The sequence below is a fragment of the Eptatretus burgeri genome, chromosome 3, assembly GCF_056783735.1.
Source record: "Eptatretus burgeri isolate ZD-2024b chromosome 3, Ebu_testis_v1, whole genome shotgun sequence".
Classification (NCBI taxonomy): domain Eukaryota; kingdom Metazoa; phylum Chordata; class Myxini; order Myxiniformes; family Myxinidae; genus Eptatretus; species Eptatretus burgeri.
In genome coordinates this window covers 71,459,120-71,476,839 of record NC_140963.1, presented here as the reverse complement: position 1 = coordinate 71,476,839, position 17,720 = coordinate 71,459,120, and the positions used below count along the sequence as shown (strand labels likewise).

Below are 17,720 nucleotides of genomic sequence, written 5' to 3'. Positions count from 1 at the left end.
ATGAGGGCTACTAATTATTGTATGGCTCAGCAACAGTCGGAAAAAAAGACAAAAAGCACACAAAAGCTTCCTTGCTACAATTACTCAACCTCTAAACTCCACAATCGCGAATACACGACCACAAATGTGGAGTGCATGTCTGGACACCATAATTTAATTCTGTTAAAATGCAATTGCAGCTGGTCAAACGTCTACAAAATGGAGATGGACTAACATAGCAAACCTGGTACTCAACCATTTATGCATTTGAACTGCTGTTGAAACTGCAGAGATGTAACCATAGAGCAGAGGACCACCAACTCGACCACATGTGATTGGTACACTGAGTTACACATTATACAGCACCTACTACAGTATCAGTCACTTGATAAATAATGCTCCACTGTCACTTAGCATGCATGAAAAGTCCACTTTAAGCATGTATTCACAAGTGAAAAATAATCTTTGCCCTTGAACACCAAATGTATGCACGTATTAACCATCACCCAACAGACTTAAAATGTATCATAACAGTGCCACACATACTTATAGCCAGTAATTTATTCGTTTTGTGATGGTTCTTAAGTTTAAATTGTGGCAGAAGCTACTACGGCAGTATGGCATGTTAAAAGTGATGTCGAATGGGTTTGGGAGGGGACAAGGGGAAAGGGTGCAAAATTTTACCTTATTTCCCCTCATTATAAATTGATGGTATATTTTAATTTAGTGTGGAGCAAAGTTCTCATGGTGTTCCGAATGCACACCATTGCATTTCAGAACATACGAGCTGGTATACGAACAGTTCAATGTAATGAATCATTCAGTACGATGTTTCTAATCTTATATTCTGTCCACAGGCATATGTGTAGCAGATCCTTTGGACATTATTGTGTTTGAACCGTTGTTTGCAAAAATCCACCTACCATATTCTATCCGGCGCAACGATCAAGCAGATATGCGAGTCATTGTCTACAATTATCTCTCATTGGAACAAAGAGTAAGTCATTTCATTCATTTGTCTGTGTTGATAGGGATCAAGGTGCATATTTATTATCGCTGCTTGTATTACAAAAACATTATGAAAGAGAGCTTGATCCTATTTTTCCCAAAATATAATCTTTCAACACAATGGCTTTCAACACAGTATGCTGCTCCATACATTCCCCTTCTATTTCGACAAGCAGTAAAATAGTCCCTCGCTTGAGTGGTTGCCCCAGACCAAAAGGCACGGATTTGAATCCAATTTATGTTTTTTTCATGCAATCTATGCTGCTAAACTTAAAATTCCTATTCAAATTTACATTATCATAATCGCAGGAAATCGAATTTGACAAGTAGATTGACAGATCAGCAAACCCTGATGAAATTTGACAAAACCCTGATGATATCTGTCTACCAGCACCAATTGCCTTTGTGAAAGGAATTTGACAAGCGTATCCATTGTTTTGCCAAGGATATTTTCTTTGCCTCGAGCCTTTCCCCTCTTTTTTGAGAAGGATGTTTGGACTGATGTTATAACAGCCCACCTTGAAAGTTGTACAAAAAACATTTGAGTTTATGCTGCTGAAATATTGCTTTGTATACAGTGACTAACTGACCTTGTGAAGTTTCAAGAATGTGGAGATCTATTCTGCTGCTTCTTCAGTCAAAGTTATCAGGAAGTCAGTTGACTCCCTACGTAGTGATTGCATGGACACTCTGTCAGTGGAATACAAAACAAACTAGAAAGGCACTCGGTAGAGCGCATACCGCCACCAAGTAATGCCTGATCCAGGAGAACATATCACACCCAATACATTTTTGAAATATCATGCTATACAGTACAATATATCGTTTTTAGCCCTATCTCTCAAAAGTACTTTAAAAATTAAATAATTCTCGTATCCAGATCCAGATTCGGATCTTCTCTAAAGTTGAATAAATTCTTGCTTGTCATACACCCAACCTGGCCAACAAGTTTCATCTGCATCCGTCCACAACTTATTGAGATATCGTGCTATATATCGTTTTTGGCCCGATCTCTCACTGGTGAAGTATCATTAAAAAAATTATACTAGTCCTATCCGGATTCGGATCTTCACCAAAATCTAACCAGTTTGTCCTTGTCACACACCTAACCTGGCCACCAACTTTCATCCGAATCCGTCCCCAACTTTTTGAGATATCCTGTACACAAAAAGACAAAAAACAAACAAGCAGTCATAGACTGGTACTTACGAAATCGTCAACTTGACCTCTGACCTTGTCTAATAAAAGCTGTCTCCAGAGAAGGTAGCGACGCAAACCAGAAGTTTCTACGATGATTCTGTACCAAACCATCAAAAATCGTAACGTCGACCGAAGCAAAAATCTCCATTTCTCCACGCAATTATTTAATATTATTTTATCAAAGTCACAAAACCATAATATTCGGCCATCCACCAACAATCTTTACATAATCCGACGGCTTAGCGAGTCAGGCATGCGACGATAACCTTTATTGGGATAAAAATATGACTTTTAAACACCATCTTTATCGAAAACACCGGCAGCGCGCACACGCAAAACCTTTACGTGACTCAACAATGCATGTGCTCGAGCGCGCTGCACCACGTGACGAGCCGTGATGCGGCGAGTGAAATATTTTTTTTATACAATCTTAAAACGTCTCCAAAACATCCGATTTTTACCAGAATTTTGACAACCGAGTGTTAAGCGTCCTAAACGATCGCAAAAACCGAAGACAAAATTAAAATCGAAGTTAAAACGAACTCGTAACGTCGACCGAAGCAAAAATACTCCATTTCTCCACATAAATTTATGGAATTATGTTTGACCTCACTGTGACCTTGACCTTTGACAGATTTTGACCAAAATCTAATCAGCGCTAGCCATCATCCTCCTAAATCACGTGGTGTAATTTGACATTGGTAGCTTCTTCCGTTCTCGAGCTATCTTGCCTACAAATAAACACACACACACAAACAAACAAACAGATGACGGAAGTCATCAATATACTTACGAAATCTTTAGATTTCGAAAGTAACAAACAAACAGACACACAGGAGTGAAAACATAACCTCCTTCCACCTTTGGTGGCAGAGGTAAATATGGGTAAGCTGACTCGATGTACTGAAGAAAATTTAAAGGCCCCTTTCATTGATACCAACTCAATATCCATGTATTGCATTACAAATCAATGTGTGTGTCTTTGTCCTGTTATTCAATTATTGAAATAGTGTTTTAGTGCATTGTGGCTCTTTAAGGCCCTGTCATACCTTGACGATTTAGCCAGCGTATGCATGATGTATGCAAAATTTGGCTAAAACGCTGGCACACGTCAAATACGTTATGGGTAAGATTGTATACGTTAAGAGCACGCTGGCATACGTCGTAGTACGCTGGCATACGTTTTTGTACGCTGGCAAACGTCGTAGTACGCCGAGGTGTTAGACAAATTTTCCATGCTTGAAATTTTTCGACGTATGCCAGCGTATGACTCACACGTTCGGCATAACGCTGGCCATAAGTTGTCGGCACGTTACGCGATCGTTGACACACGTCGACACACATTACTTGTAAGTTACTCATAAGTCGAAACACGTCGAGGTAATGTTTAGCGTACCTGAAACTTATTTCTAATGTATGAGTAACGTGTTGTAGGCACGTTACGCGATTGTTGATACACGTCGACACACGTTACTTGTACGTTACTCATAAGTCGAAACACGTCAATGTAATGTTTAGCATCAGTGTTCCAGACTCCCTGGTTTTTTTTAATTATTTTTTTCTTCGGTATGACGGTGATGTTAACACTTCGATTTCTAGTGCGGTTATAATATAATATAATTAATAGGCTGCCGCTCAACTATTTAAATCATAACCGCACTAGAAATTGAAGTGTAAACATCACCGTTATACCGAAGAAAGAAAAAAAAAACAAGGAGTCTGGAACACTGACGTTAACCATTACATTGACGTGTTTCGACTTATGAGTAACTTACAAGTAACGTGTGTCGATGTGTGTCAACGATCACGTAGCGTGCCTACAACTTATGCCAGCGTATGCGGAATGTGTGTCATACGTCGAGTACGTCGAGAAATTTTCGACATGCTGAAAATTTCTCGACGTACTCGGCGTATGACGACGTATGCCAGCGTACTACGATGTATGCCAGCATACTACGATGTATGCCAGCGTGCTATTAACGTATACAAAACTTACCCATAACGTATTCGACGTGTGCCAGCTTGGTTCGGCAAATTTTTCATATGTCGGCATACGCTGGCTAAAACGTCAAGGTGTGACAGCGGCTTCACACTTCGATGTCTAGTGCGGTTATGATTTGAATCGTCGAGCCGCAGCCTTTGAATAGCCTACGCCATGTGATAGTCGGCGATACGCTGCCGCGCTATGCATAAGTTAGACTATCGTTGGGCATATGTTGTGAACGCCGACAACACGCTCAGCATTCGTTGGTACAAGTTATCTATATGTGATTAAAACGTTCTGTGTACGTTACTAATACGTTATGCATACATCCAACACGTTATTATACGCCCAAAACTTAAAAAAAACATCAATAGTTCAGCGTACGCCAGTGTTTTACATACATTTTGAGACCTTGTCATACGCTGGCTAAAACATCAAGGTGTGACAGGGCCTTTAGATATCACATTTTTGACCAAATTGAAAAAATGCCTCCTCTTGTTATTTGGGTTGCCGACCACTGGCCTATACTCACAAAGGATTACAAAGTGGTTTTCCTTGCAATTTATTTCATGCATTTTATGAGGAGTGTGAATGAGGTATTAATGACTTCGTGAGTGGAATAGTATTAGATTCTGTGTTGTTGCAAACATTGTTCAGATCAATGCCTTACAGGTTGAAACTCATTAATTACATCACCAGCCTCCTTTTGGTTTGTCTTGATTATGTTTGGCTGCACATGCTTGGACTGAGCTTAGCCACAACTGCTCCATATTGCATGCTGCTCCACACAGAGCATGCATTGACTCGCACTTCAAAATCGCCATGTGAAGGTGTATCGTTAGCAACTTCAGCATCCATCGTTCCACCTTATTGTGGCATTTTTGTAAGGCATAAAAGTAACTACAAACACCTCAGAATGCAAAGCCCATTAGCATCCACCTTGTATGCAAACTTAGCCTGACCAAAAAGCTTTTAGCCTTTTACCCACCTGGCCACACCCACAGGGAGTCAGTCGGTGCTTCCTGTCCTGTAAGCTGAAGCTTGCAAATACATTCACCAACTTTTTGCTCATGAGTTCATTCGACAGTGACATTGACTGGTGTGTATATTCTGAGAAGTCCGGTATGTTGAATGTCGTGAATTTTGGCAGAATATGTGGTACATAGCATGTAGTTAAAGTTTAACCCAACTACATATAATTCAACTTATAGGTTTGTGTGTTAATTTGTGGTTTTGAATTAACTATTCCTGGGAAGGCTTAGATGTTAAAAGATATTTCATAGTCATGGCGGTTCAGCACAAATTCTCCATGTAAATGTGTGGAGTACTGTGTCGGGCTGCATGACAGGCTTTCTATCTTGATTGTTTTCACCTTAATTTTACATTTTCAGACATTATTTTCAGTCTGTTATGTTGCTTTCTGCTCCAGATCTTCACCAAAATCTAATCATTTCGTCCTTGTCACACACCGTACCAGTCCACAAAATTTCATCCGGATCCATCCACAACTTTTTGAGATATCCTGTTCACAGACAGACAGAAAGGGGGTGAAAACATAACCTCCTTCACCATAGGTGGTAGAGTGGAGGTAATTATCAAAAATATCAACCAAGATACAAATTTATAATTGTGTAAATACCTTCCAGTCATCTTCAGAGGATTTACCATCCAACAACATTCAATAAACTATTGGACAATATGGTCTACTGTCAGGTCAGGTTCGATCTGTGACCTGCTACAGGTACCATGTAAACCTGTACTAACCTGTTCCATGGTCGGGTTGTCGGCGACTAAACTGTCTCCCCCACCAGGTTTTCTGGTGAGGGGGGTGTTTGGATATGGACACCCAGCAGGATTAAAAACAAAACCTGTCAAAGGGCGGAGGAGCTCCTTGTGAGCCAACGGCCATCCATATCTAGTGCCCAACTGTGTCTGCGGACGTCCTCCTGCAGTTGGGTTACTTCTTATTAGGAGGTTGGTGGCAGGATTTGCACTCCGGCCACCGTAAAACCCTTCATTCCGCAAAACGCAAAAACGCAAAAAAAATCTGAAAACCCACTCCGTGGGAGTACCTCCTGTGCAGCTTCCCTTCGTAGGGCAGCTCACCGGATGACGGGATTGGGGCAAAGCCTTCGGGACCCCCAATCTTTGATGATAGGAGGGAAACCACGGGGTAACATCCCTGGGTCAGATTGCGGGAGAGTGTGTCGGAGTGGTGCTGAGGTGTCGTCCATCAGACGGCGGTCTCCTTGGGTTAAGCTGAGGCGGTCCCTTCGGGTGGGTGCCTGGAATGTCCTATCCCTAAGAGAGGACGATCACCTGTCTCTGTTATCATCTGAGCTCAAGCGTTTGGACATCAGGATTGCAGCTCTCTCTGAGGTTCGGAGACCGGATTGCGGTGAGATAATGGTGGGTGGTTACACCTACTATTGGTCTGGTTGCTCTGATGGTTACCATACCCAAGGAGTTGCTGCAGCTGTGTCCAATAAGCTGACCCCAATGATAATTGAGGTAACACCGGTCACCGAGCGTGTTATGAGACTAAGGATTCGTCACTCCTTAGGTGTCATTTCCCTGGTCTCTATTTATGCTCCGACTGAGGCGAGTGATCTCACCGTGAAGGACACATTCTACGCCACACTCGAGTCTGTGGTTGATCAGTGCCCCAGACGAGATACACTTCTAGTCTTGGGGGATTTCAATGCATCGACTGGAACTGATAGGGATAGTTATGAGGCGTGTGTTGGTCCCCATGGGTCAGGAACGATGAACCAGAATAGCACTAAGTTCCTTGACTTTGCAAGAAGTCATGGACTTCGGGTGGCTGGTTCATGGTTTCAGCACCCACAAGCTCATCGCTGGACTTGGTATTCCAACGCTGGCGGTGTGGCAAAGGAGATTGACCATGTCCTCATTGACAGTCAGTGGAGGATGATCCAGAACTGCAGGGTCTACCGGAGTGCTCAGTTCCTCAATACTGACCACAGGCTTGTTGTAGCAACTCTAAAGCTGCACCTTAAATCCTGGAGAATGGTACCATCCCAGCCTCGGCTGGATGTTGGCAAGCTCAGGGATGAGAGAGTAGCTGAGGAGTTTGCAAACAGGCTGAGTGGACACTTGGGGGGTCTGGGTGCTTTGGGGGTTCCTGAAGAGTTGTGGAGTGCCTTCAAGACCACCGTCCTTGATGTTGCCGGTAGATGTCTTGGAACTCACCGGAGAGCAAAGAAGAATTTTGACTCTCAAGCGACACTGGATACCATTGACCAGAGTCGCAGGGCCAGGCTGAATGGCAGAGCTGAGCTGTTCAGGGAGCTGAGGCGTAAAACTGTACGTGCACTGAGGGTGGACAAGGAGGCCTATGTGCGAGGAATCTGTGAGGGGGTAGAGCATCACCTGTGGACAGGTGATTCTCGTCCCGCTTACAGGGGAATCCGCGCATTGCGTTCATCCAAGCCCATCCCTCGGAGCACTGCAGTTAGAGCAGAGAGTGGTAGGCTCTTGACAGAGGAGTCTGAAGTGAAGGCCCGCTGGGCCGGTTACTTTGAGCGGTTGTACCAGGCTGATCCCCCAGCTGTCGAGTTGGACGTCAAGGGTGTTACAATCCCTGTTGCTGACCCTCAAATCAACTGTGGTCCACCTTCGCTTGTGGAAACATGGGCTGCGGTGAACCAGTTGAAACGGGGCAAAGTTCCAGGGATCTGTGGCATCCATGCTGAACTTCTCAAGGCTGGTGGAAATGCTGCACTCGTGTCGTTGCATCCAGTTTTGTGCTCTGCCTGGAACACAGGCATCATCCCAACTGATTGGACGAGGGGCCTTGTTGTCCCTCTCTGGAATGGGAAGGGTGATCGCCAAGACTGCAACAACTACCGAGGGGTGACGTTGCTCTCAGTGCCGGGCAAGGCCTTTGCTTGGATAATTCTTGATAGGGTTTACCACCATCTGCTTGAGCACCAGCGTCCAGAGCAGTCAGGCTTTACACCAAAGAGGTCAACAATTGACCGTATCCTTGCTCTTCGTGTCCTCACCGAACGCAGACGAGAGTTTCGGCAGGGGCTGCTTGCAGCCTATGTTGATCTCTGTAAAGCGTTCGATTCAGTGAATCGGGATGTCCTCTGGAGGATTCTTGGTCTTCGTGGGGTGCCACCAAAACTGATCGATCTGATGTCTGAACTCTACTCTGGTACTGAGAGTGCTGTGAAGTGTGGTGGTACCATCTCTGACTTATTTCCAGTTGTTACTGGAGTTAGTCAGGGGTGTGTACTGGCCCCCACACTTTTCAGCACTTGTATGGACTGGATTTTAGGGAGGATGTCGGAGAGATCAAGTTGCGGTGCATCGTTTGGGAATGTCAAGATCTCGGACCTTGATTTTGCAGATGATGTAGTCATCTTTACGGAGACTTTAGATATCCTCTTGGGGGCCCTGGAGGTGCAGAATGAGGAGTCAGAGCCACTGGGATTACGGGTTTCTTGGGTCAAAATTAAGATCCAGGCTTTCGGTGACATCTTAGATGCTGCTGTCCTGTCTGTGTCTGTTTGTGGTGAGGATGTTGAGGTCGTGGAGAGATTCACTTACCCTGGCAGTGATATTCATGTCTTGGCTGGCTGTGAGTCAGAGGTCAATAGACGTCTGGGTCGGGCCTGGGGAGTCATGGATTCACTGGATCATCGGGTGTGGCGCTGCCGGTACCTGTGCGTTCGGACGAAAGTCCGAGTCTTCAGGTCCTTGGTACTTCCAGTCTTGCTTTATGGGTGCGAGACTTGGACTCTGACCAAGGATCTGAGATGGAGACTTAATTCCTTTGGTACCAGGTCTCTTTGGAGAATCCTTGGCTATCGCTGGTCGGATTTTGTGTCCAACGAGCGGTTGCTGAGAGAGACTCAGATGAGATTTGTTACCTGCATAGTCCGTGAGCGTCAGTTGCGGCTGAATGGACATGTGGCTCGTTTTCCTAACGCTGATCCTGCTCACCAGATTCTCTCAGCGAGGGAGTCTCATGAGTGGAGGAGGCCAGTGGGCCGACCACGTGCCTCATGGTTGCAGCAGGTTGACCATCATCTCAAGGAGATGGGGATGGGCCTGGCATCTGCCCTTGGGGGTGGCTAGACGGAGGCCCCTGGAGTACCGGCGGAAAGTGGACGCAGCGACGCGCTGTTCTGTCACATGCTCCCATACCTGACCTGACCTGAATATGGTGAACGACAAAACTGACAGACCCAAAACAGCCCTTTTGTGATTCTTCTTATTTTTATTTTCAGACAGCATTACTCAAAAATGGTTTCAGCTCAGTACTTGGTTTAAACACTAATATACTGCATTTTACAGGAGGAAGATCGATTCCTACTCAATTTTTATACCCTGAAAGGATTCCACGAAGTAGGCATAACTACATGCAGTACCAGTCAGAAGTTTGTACACACCTACTCATTCAAGAGTTTTTCTATTCTTTTTTTTTTACTATTTTCTACATTGTAGAATAATAGTGAAGACATCAAAGCTATGAAATAACATGCTTGGAATTATGTAGTAACCAAAAAAGTGTAAAACAAATCAAAGTATATTTTTTATTTTAGTGGATCCACAGAATTACATCCACAGATTTACAGATCCACATCAATAACACATTTTCCCTTGAGCCAGTTGAGGTCGCTCATCTGAAGTCCCTCTCACAGTGAGCCCAAAGGGTTTTTTTGCTGCTCTGCAAATCCTGTATCTGAACAGGGTTTATGGCCTGTATGTCACTCGCAGTGCCTTGGCCTATGATCTGAGCCTATGCCATTGCTGACTCAATATGTCTCGCCAATATGTCTGACTTAATTACTTTGGTATCAGGTCTCTTCGGAGAATCCTTGGCTATTGCTGGTCGGATTTTGTGTCCAAAGAGCGGTTGCTGAGAGAGACTCAAATGAGATTTGTTACCTACATAGCTCGTGAGCGTCAGCTGAGGCTGTATGGACATGTGGCTCATTTTCCTGATGCTGATCTTGCTCACTAGATTCTCTCAGTGAGGGATCCTCGTGAGTGGATGAGGCCAATGGGCCGACTACGTTCCTCGTGGTTGCAGCAGGTTGATCAACATCTCAAGGAGATGGGGATGGGCCACGCATCTGCATAAGGGATGGCCAGACGGAGGCCCCTGGAGTACCGACGGAAAGTGGACGCAGCGACGTGCTGCTTTGGCGCATGCTTCCAAACCTGACCTGACCTGAAGGGATCACCACTCCGACGCAGTATCCCCGAATGGCTCAATCATCCCAGCAAGATGGTACTCATTTTGCCAACCTCAGAAGGATGACAGGCTGAGTCACCCCCACCTGGTATTGATTCAACAGCCGAGAGGGATTTGAACTCAGGTACCCTAGGATCCCAAGCTTGCCACACTAAATATTTAGCCAACACTAAGCGCACTGCAAACCGAAACAGCAACAAAGGCAGCACCAACAATTGCAAAAAAAACAAATGAAAAACACAAGATGAAATACAAACAGATATATAGTGACATCTGTGAGAAAGATAAAAGAGCAGGGAAATATTGAAAAAATGAGCTGGACAGATTGGGGATAGACTAAGAAGGATCACTGAATGGCGAAGAAGAAGTCAGCTCAATTGGGACTGAGAACAAATCATTATAAATGCCAAAGACCAAAGATACTACACTAATGGCTTTAAAAGAAAATGGCAGGACTGAGCCAATCAGACAAGTGTAGATTTTACAAGGTAGAAACAGAAAGCACGAGCCACCTCCTATTGAGATGTTAAAAAAAACTCATGTCAGAACAGCTGTACACTAGCATGTCAGAACACTCATGTCAGACCCCATACCAACACAAAGGAACAACAAAGTATGCAGAGTAATCCACGAGCACATCTGCAGAAATTTAGATCTCCCAGTTCCACAAAACTCATGGAAGCATGAACCAAAAGCAACCAATGAAAATGAGGATATAATGCTCACGTACGACCTGATGATCCTATCCAGCTTGAACATCGAAAACAAAGCACTGCAACTGGCTGGACATAGCACTCGGATACAAAAAGGAAAGGAAGAAATTGTTAATTCAGGTTTCAGTACCCAGGAATTTTCGTCAAAATAATGCAGAAATCAAGAAAACGACCAAATATTATGACCTCAAGAATGAAGTGAAACAATCCTGGAAGCTGAAGAGTGCCAAAATTGTACCAATGAGAATTGAAGCAATGGAAAGGATAAAGAAGAACCTCACAAATATCCTACAAATCATCCCTGGGAATATTATTTCAAACAAACTACAGTTGGAGGCTGTCCGGGACTCAGTGATGATCCTGAAAAGAGCCCTCGGAACAAAACTCTGAGAACAACACATCACAACTGAGGTCATGAATCGTGATCCTTCACCGAAATGAAGGTGGATTCTTCTAGTCCTGGGAGGCCTCTGTACCACCTTCTGAAACCCGAATTATGGAGATAACAATCAACGACACACACTGAGTGGATTCAGCCACTGCTTGTGATCGAGATCGATCCCAAATCCCAAATCGAGAGAGATGTCTTGTGTCATTTGCTTCCACATCCTATTCAATCTCATTCTTCCCTCCAGGTCTTCAAGACAGCTGTTCACCACCATCATAGATTACCCCCACTCCATAACCACAAAATTTTCTACTCTTGTTAATCTGCCCCCACCCACCCACCCCAATCCCTCCTCCTTCCAAATTTTCAGGTTTCCTCCTGAGAGTTTCCTTCTGTATCCATATTGTCCCCCCCACCCCCCATGCACCCTCTTCTGCCTCCCCCATCCCCCATCCCTCCCCACACCCATTGTTCGTCCAAGTCTGCCTCTATCTTGGTTTTCAACTCTGCTGTTGGTGTTTCCCTCCTCTCTCTCAACTATTTCTTTTGTCCTGTTGCGTCCTGATCCGTTCAGTATACCAGTACGAGCTCTTCCACAAGTCTCGACGATGTATACAAAAACAATAAAAAAATCAATTCAACTGCAAGACAACCTCGTGGGTTTTATAAGGAGCTTTTATTGGCCTAGTCTAAACTCTCTACAGTCAGAAGAATGCCATTGCTGCAGGATATGATCTTCACTGAACATCTTTCGTACAGCTATTTTTAGATCCCCTTTACTCGCACCTCCCACTATTCTAAATTCTTGCTCTGATCTGAGTGGTACTGCTGCTGAGTTAGGTGCTGATCCAGATGCCAGGTGCTGTGATTAGAGTCGAGATTACTATGGACTACCCAAATGAGTGAACTCTACCTGAATGAGTGATATACAATAGTAACATGGATTTCAAAATTTTATATGAACACCGATTGTGGATAGCAATGTTTATACCTTAATGGCATTCTTAAAAGGACAAAATCTGATTTCCTCCTCTTCCATAAGCCTTTATGTTGTATTATAAAACGTATCTATTGATTTGTTTGCAAGCCTCCTTAAACCAAAAGAATGTCATGAATATATGTCAACTTCACTTAGCAAAACTAGAACTGTAAGTTTTATAAATATAATACTTTGAAGCACATTTTTATTACCTCCACCACCGAAGGTGAAACCGAAAACGAAAAATAGCATGATATTTCAAAAATGTATTGGGCCAGATATGTTCTTGTGGATCAGGCATTGTGTGGCAGAGGTATGCGCTCTACCAAGTGCACTTCTCGTTACCTCTGCCACCGAAGGTGAAGAAGAGGTTATGTTTTCACCCCTCTCTGTCTATTTGTTTGTTTGTCCATTTGTCTGTGTGCAGGATATCTCAAAAAGTTGTGGATAAATCAAGATGAAATTTGGTGGGCAGGTTGGGTGTGTGACAAGGACAAACTGATTAAATTTTGGTGAAGATCTAGATCCGCATCTGACTACTAGAATTTTTAAAGTGATTCTTCACCATTGAGAGTTAGGGGCAAAAATGATATATAGCACGATATCTTAAAAAGTTGTGGACGGATTCTGACAAATTTTGGTGGACACAGGTGTGCGACAAGGAAGAATCTATTGAATTTTTGGTGAAGATCCGAATCCGGATCCGATAATTTTTTAAGTGATTTTTCACCATTGAGAAGTATGGCTGAGCTAATATCTTGCATGATATCTCAAAAAGTGGTGGACGGATTCGGATGAAACTTGATGGGCAGTTTGGGTGTGTGACCTCAACAAATTGATTCGATTTTGGTGAAGATCCGAACTGGATCTGGATACTCGAGTTATTTAATTTTTAAAGTTATTATTCACCACACATAAACATTTTAAGGCCATTTTCCCCTGCTAGAGTAGGGGTTAGTCTTGCGGGTCCCATGACAATCTTCTATCATGGATCCCTTTTTGAGGCAATGTTTTTATGGCCGGATGCCCTTCTTGACGCCAACCCTTTTAGTCACCTCTTCCAACACACGGGTATGGTCTACGTATTCTAAACCGGGGCACAATTCCTCATCATTGAGAGATGGGGCCAAAAATGATATATAGCATGATATTTCAAAAATGTAATGGGCCCGATATGTTCTCGTGGATCAGGTATTACGTGGCAGAGATATGTGCTCTACTGAGTGCCCATCTGGTTGATTTATGTTTTGAACAGTTCAATAAATATAGTTACGACATCCCATGTTTGAAGTCGCTTGTGTTTTGAAATATGTGTTTAAAATCAACTGTGTCCTAGATCTTGTGTGGGAAACCTATTGGCCAATGGCCATGTGTGGCCATTTTGCAAAAATGTGTGGCCAACTCACAAAAATGTGTGGCCAACTCGTATAGAATCATCGATAGTGTGTTTTTTTTTAAGCTGAGATGTGCGTTGTCTTCGAATTTTGAGCCGCAGTTTATTGAATTGGTGAGAGAAAAAGAATGCCAAATCTCTCATGCTTTTGTAATTTTTTAAAAGTTTTTTTTGTACTTTTGTGTTGTGTTTATAATTTACCTTGATTGTCATTAGAATGCAGAAATAAATTTATTTAGCAAAATAATTGTTTTATTAATAGTGTGGCCATTTCGGTTATCGACTGGTCACAACCATGGCAAAGAAAAAAAAAATTTGGTTGCCACACCTGTCCGAGATAATATTTGATGATGAGATAATTTCTTGTTATCTGTCATGATCATTCTATTGATGACTTTTCAGTGTTTGGTAATATATATATATATATATATATATATATATATATATATATATATATATATATATATATATATATATATATAGTAACTTATTATTGTACCCTAGGTTCATGTCACACTTGAACAAACATCTGACCTGTGCAGCAGTGCAGGAAAAGGTGCTTCATTTGAGCAGACAGCAAAACTTAAGGCCAATGACATCTTCTCCTTCACATTCACTGTGATGCCACTTGAGTTGGGCTCCATCCCTTTTCATATCAGATTAAGAACGAGTGAGAAAAATATACTATATGAGAAAAAACTCAACTGTGTGGTAAGTCTTGTAATTTATGTTTTCGTCTTAATTTTCATCTTCATTTGCAACACATTGCTTTGCATATTAATTTCATGTCATTCCCAATTCATGTTTGTGGATGCCTAATTAGAGGCAAAATCACAGTGCAATGGACATGTTAAGCTGACAATTGTTTTGAGCTAAGGGAGTTATAGAGTGTGATTGATTCCTCAAGCCATGGTGTGATTGTTTTGATAAATTGATTTTATGTATATAGACATGTATAATGTGTTTTGTGTGCGAGCTGAAAAAATGATTGGAGCATACTTGTGTTATGTATTGCCTTTGGTCTGAATCTTCCGGATCAGTGATGGAAAACTAATACCAAAATTGTCATGACTTCATGCATTCATTGTTTTCTATCAGCTTCATAAACAGACCAGTGAGGGCAACAATCATTGTTTAAATAACCAGCTTGGATCAGATGCTAATTATAAGCAATTACCACCAGAGCAATACTCATCATTTCAAAACCAAGGTTGGATTGAGTCATTACATTGGGGTTACCTCACATTCATTCATTCAAGCTTCTGAATCATTTCAGTAAACCCTGTGCTGAGACCAGTGAGTTTGGTGCAGATTTGTGGACACACACACACACACAATCTTCTGGAGGTTTTGAGATGGTCGAGGTACCTAAATGTGGATGAAAAGAGTGACGTAATGTTTGAGCGAATGCTGGTGATAGGCTAAGGAGAAATCATGGCCATGTGGAGGAGGAGGCAGTGGCCTGATGGAGCTCAACCAAATGCACTGTGACAACTGTGGGCTTGGCTGTGTATGTGAACAGTTTGACAGATTACCGAATCCAATTTGTACTCAAACATGAAGACAACGAGCCAGAAAAGGTATCCCTAACCCACTGAGCAAGAAAATTCTAAAGACATGTGTGAATAGTAGATGTCACACATGAAACTGAAACAGCAGCAAATACAGCCCCACCAATTGCAAAAAAAAGACAAAAGAAAAATATAAAACAAAATATCATCAGCATGTCGACCAATAACTGGAAGAATGATAAAAGAGCATGGACGTATTAAAAAAAATAGAGTTGGACAGACTGCCATCGATGAAGGAGGCTCTGTGGAGTAGCTAAGATGTCAGCTCAACTGGGGTGGAGAATGAATCTATATATTAATACTGAAGGGCCAATTTTGTGCTCCTCCTAGCGGTCGCGTCACGTTTTTCTCGGTGCTGTGACCTGGACTGAAAGAAACTTCGTACCTGTAAGAGTGCATTGCACATAGTGGCAATAATCAAACTTCAACTCTGAAGCAGAATAAACCCTTTTCGTTTTACATTCGTTTACATGGCGACGTGTGACGTCACCGCTGAGAGGCGTCAGGACGTCATGACATCATCGGTCATTCGGTGACGTCATTACATCTGCCGTCGACAGACCGTTATTGCTGAGAGGTGTAATTCCACTCCTCGAAAATAGCGTCTGCAATGTAAAACCCTCTTCTGTACAGGCTGACTCCCTCAGAATGTGAATTTGACACAAAAAATGTAACAAGAAACATTGTATCTTCTATATATAAATACTGAAGGACCAATTTTGTGCTCCTCCTAGCGGTCGCGTCACGTTTTTCTCGGTACTGTGACCTGGACTGAAAGAAACTTCGTACCTGTAAGAGTGCATTGCACATAGTGGCAATATTCAAACTTCAACTCTGAAGCAGAATAAACACTTTTCGTTGAGATGGGGGCGAGAAGTGAAGAGGCGGGGGCGAGAAGTGAAGAGGCGGGGGCGGGGGATGAAGAGCCGGGGGCAGGGAGGGAAGAGGCGGTGGGCAAGGTAAGCAAATTTTTGGGCGAGGGTAAGCAAATTGAAAGCGGGAAACGGGGGGAAATGGGGTGGGGGCTGGGGTGAATTCGGCGGGGTTGAGTGTGAGGGGGTGGACAGGGGGACGGGGGCAAGTGGGGCGGGAAATCAAGAGACGGGGGTTGGGGAGTGAAGAGGTGGGGCCGGGGTAATTAAATTTTTGGGCAGGGGTAAGCAAATTGAAGGTGGGGGGGGGAATGGGGCAGGGACGTGGGATGAGTAGGCAGGGGCAAGCACGCCCTGTCCAGTCCTTGTCCCTCGAGTGTGGGTGAGCTGGTGAGGGTGGTTGAATGAACGGAATCCGTCTGTGACGGGGCTTTGGCGAGTCCTAATAAATTCCTCAGACCAAGGACACTAAACCAATCCATCCATCCATCCATTGGAACTGTTGTGGAATTTGCATAAACCGACTCGGGGGTAAATACTATTACTCAATTTGCAATACACAAATAATCCACTGTCCACAAGGAAAAGTACATTTGATCAAAGAACATTTATTATGCGGCACCACGGAGTCCAAAACACTGAGATGTGAACATCCACAATGATTTGCACTAAACTAAGCTTACATTTTCTGATATATATATATATATATATATATATATATATATATATATATATATATATATATATATATATATATATATATATATATATATATATATATATATATATACACATACATATACATATGAAGACCACAAGGGGCAAACCAGAGATGTCAGGATACGTCAATTTTGAAGAAACTGAAAAACAAAGTTTCAAGACTTTGGTGGACTGTTTAATAACTGTCATATAGATTTCTTTTCCAGTAAAAGGAAGAGTGATCATTGGCCGATCAAATTAAGCATGTAGCATTTGCCAAGCTTCTGTGTTATTGAATTTAAGAGCAAAGAACGAATCAATGTTGAAAACTGACATCACTGGTTATTCCCTTGTTTAATAATTGCCAGGCAATTTTAACCCAGGATGTGTTGCAAATTCATGCTTGTTGGTTATTGGCATACATTACATGACTTTGGTGATCACAGATTATTTTTTTCAACATTAAACGGTCATTGTTTTTCTGTTTGATTGGTGTTCAACGCCATACTCAAGGGTATTTCGCTTATATGACGACCGATTCTCCATTTCTTACTCCGTACTACTTAATATGATGGAAAACCGGGAGGAAACCAAGGATAAACCACCCCCGCGATAGCTGAAGTCACCTCATGTGACTCCCTCATATACCTAAGCAGGTTGATTGGGCGGTGGATACATCGAATGAGAATGGGTACTCAGACG

At 42.8% G+C, this 17,720-nt stretch overlaps 1 protein-coding gene across 4 annotated transcripts in view; it reads left to right on the top strand.

The window, feature by feature from the left end:
- Window positions 1-17,720, top strand: part of LOC147030159 (complement C3-like) — a 741,443-nt gene that overhangs the window by 395,529 nt on the left and 328,194 nt on the right. For all 4 annotated transcript variants that reach the window (XM_085873916.1, XM_085873917.1, XM_085873918.1 and 1 more), the window contains 2 exons: window positions 837-976; window positions 14,381-14,587. In XM_085873916.1, the coding sequence (XP_085730042.1) occupies window positions 837-976; window positions 14,381-14,587 (347 nt within the window). The remainder of the gene's footprint in view (window positions 1-836; window positions 977-14,380; window positions 14,588-17,720) is intronic.